The following is a 1623-nucleotide window of genomic DNA, read 5'->3' as shown; positions in this document are numbered from 1 at the left end:
TATAACTTTTGACTCGCAGAACAAATATTCTTTATGTTAAATCGAATCTCATTCAAAAATATACTTTTTCATTGAATGAAATCCATAACAGTCCAATTTAAAGTACAAAAATTGAAGTAGGCTCAATGCTGGTTGGACACAAAATGCACCATTTGTATGTCGGGAAGGATTTGAGTCAACTGATGATTTTAGCAGAGTAGGAGAAACAACACATCTGATGGAGAGATCAAAATCAGAAAGCATTATCACAAACAAGCACATTTTCTAGCTTCAAGTCACTGTATACAACTCCAAGCATGTGTGGGCAATTAGTACTTCAACAACTAAAAATCTATTTGAATTTTATTTGAAATTTCAAATAAAAATAATTTTGATTCAAGTAGGATTAAAAAATAAAATTAGTGTTTGGTTCAACTTGTTGAAATCTCGATTCGAGAGAATCGAACTATATAATTTAAATTTGAATTCGAATTATTTAGATTTTAATTTGAACATATTTAAATTAAAAATTATGTAAAGTATAAATTCGAGTTCAGCTAACGGCTAACGAACGGCTCGTGGACAATTAAATAAAATATTATAAATTTAAATTTGATTTGAAAAATTTATTGAATACCGAGTTCAGTTCGAATTTAATAAATTCGATTACAAATCAAATATATTTTTCGAACTCACCCGAAAAACTCATAAACATGTTACATTTATTTGCACCTAGTGTTGCCTACACTGAACCAAGATTCTAGCTTGACCCTGCGTGCCGATGATCTCAGCGGAGGCGCAAATACCGTTCGCCAAGGCCTGCGAGCTCTTCGTCCTCCAGCTCACTATCCGCTCCTGGCTCCATGCCGAGAAGAACAAGCGGTGCACCCTGCAGAAGAAAGACTTCCTCGTCGACATCGTCCCGCAGGAGTCAGGACGGCCTCGCCGCCGTAACAGCAGCCAAGGACGACGCCGTGCTCACCCCCAGGGTGCGTTATTATTACGCTCCACCGCGGCGGGGGCTCATGGGACAACTGGCGGACATGTACGGGTATCTCCCGCCGGTGTGGCAGACATCGGAGGACTGCGGCGGCGGGCAGAGTTTCGATGTGCAGGGATTTGCCTCGCCGCTGCCGCCACCACCAGGATCAGCTAACTAAAATAGAACGATCGATTGGATAGTAGAGAAATATTACCCATCTTCTACGTTGATATTGAATGATTCAGCTGAAAGGAAATGTCTTTAAGGCTGTTGTAGTGTTATAGTGTGTAAACTTAAATTTACTTTTTAATTTAATATAATTAAAATACTATATGTGAAGCTCTTTTATATAAAAATTCTTTAATAATAAAAAAAATTAGAATCATCATATAAAATTGAAATAATTCTGAATGACTATTACAAGTGACTTTTCATGATGATGATTTTATTAGATTATATATCTTTATTTTTAGTCGTTTTCTTTTTTTTTTTTTAGGTTTCTTAATTTAACTATATAAGATTTTAAACTTTATATTTTGAACAATTTTTTTATAGATTTAATAATATGACTAATTTTTTCGTATTCTTAATTTTTATATGATATCAGAGCAGTTCTCCTTATCCAACATAAGTTTTTTGTCGCCCCCTATTGCTGCTGTCTC

At 35.2% G+C, this 1623-nt stretch overlaps 1 protein-coding gene across 1 annotated transcript; it reads left to right on the top strand.

Moving 5' to 3' along the window:
* The first annotated feature begins 760 nt into the window (after positions 1–760).
* On the top strand, positions 761–1135 carry LOC122010655 (nuclear transcription factor Y subunit C-2-like). Its single transcript, XM_042567165.1, has one exon. It carries the CDS (start codon positions 761–763, stop codon positions 1133–1135), a length of 375 nt encoding a protein of 124 aa, XP_042423099.1.
* Positions 1136–1623: the final 488 nt, after the last annotated feature.

Source organism: Zingiber officinale, chromosome 8A (assembly GCF_018446385.1).
Source record: "Zingiber officinale cultivar Zhangliang chromosome 8A, Zo_v1.1, whole genome shotgun sequence".
Lineage (NCBI taxonomy): Eukaryota > Viridiplantae > Streptophyta > Magnoliopsida > Zingiberales > Zingiberaceae > Zingiber > Zingiber officinale.
This window is presented reverse-complemented; position numbering and strand designations above follow the sequence as displayed.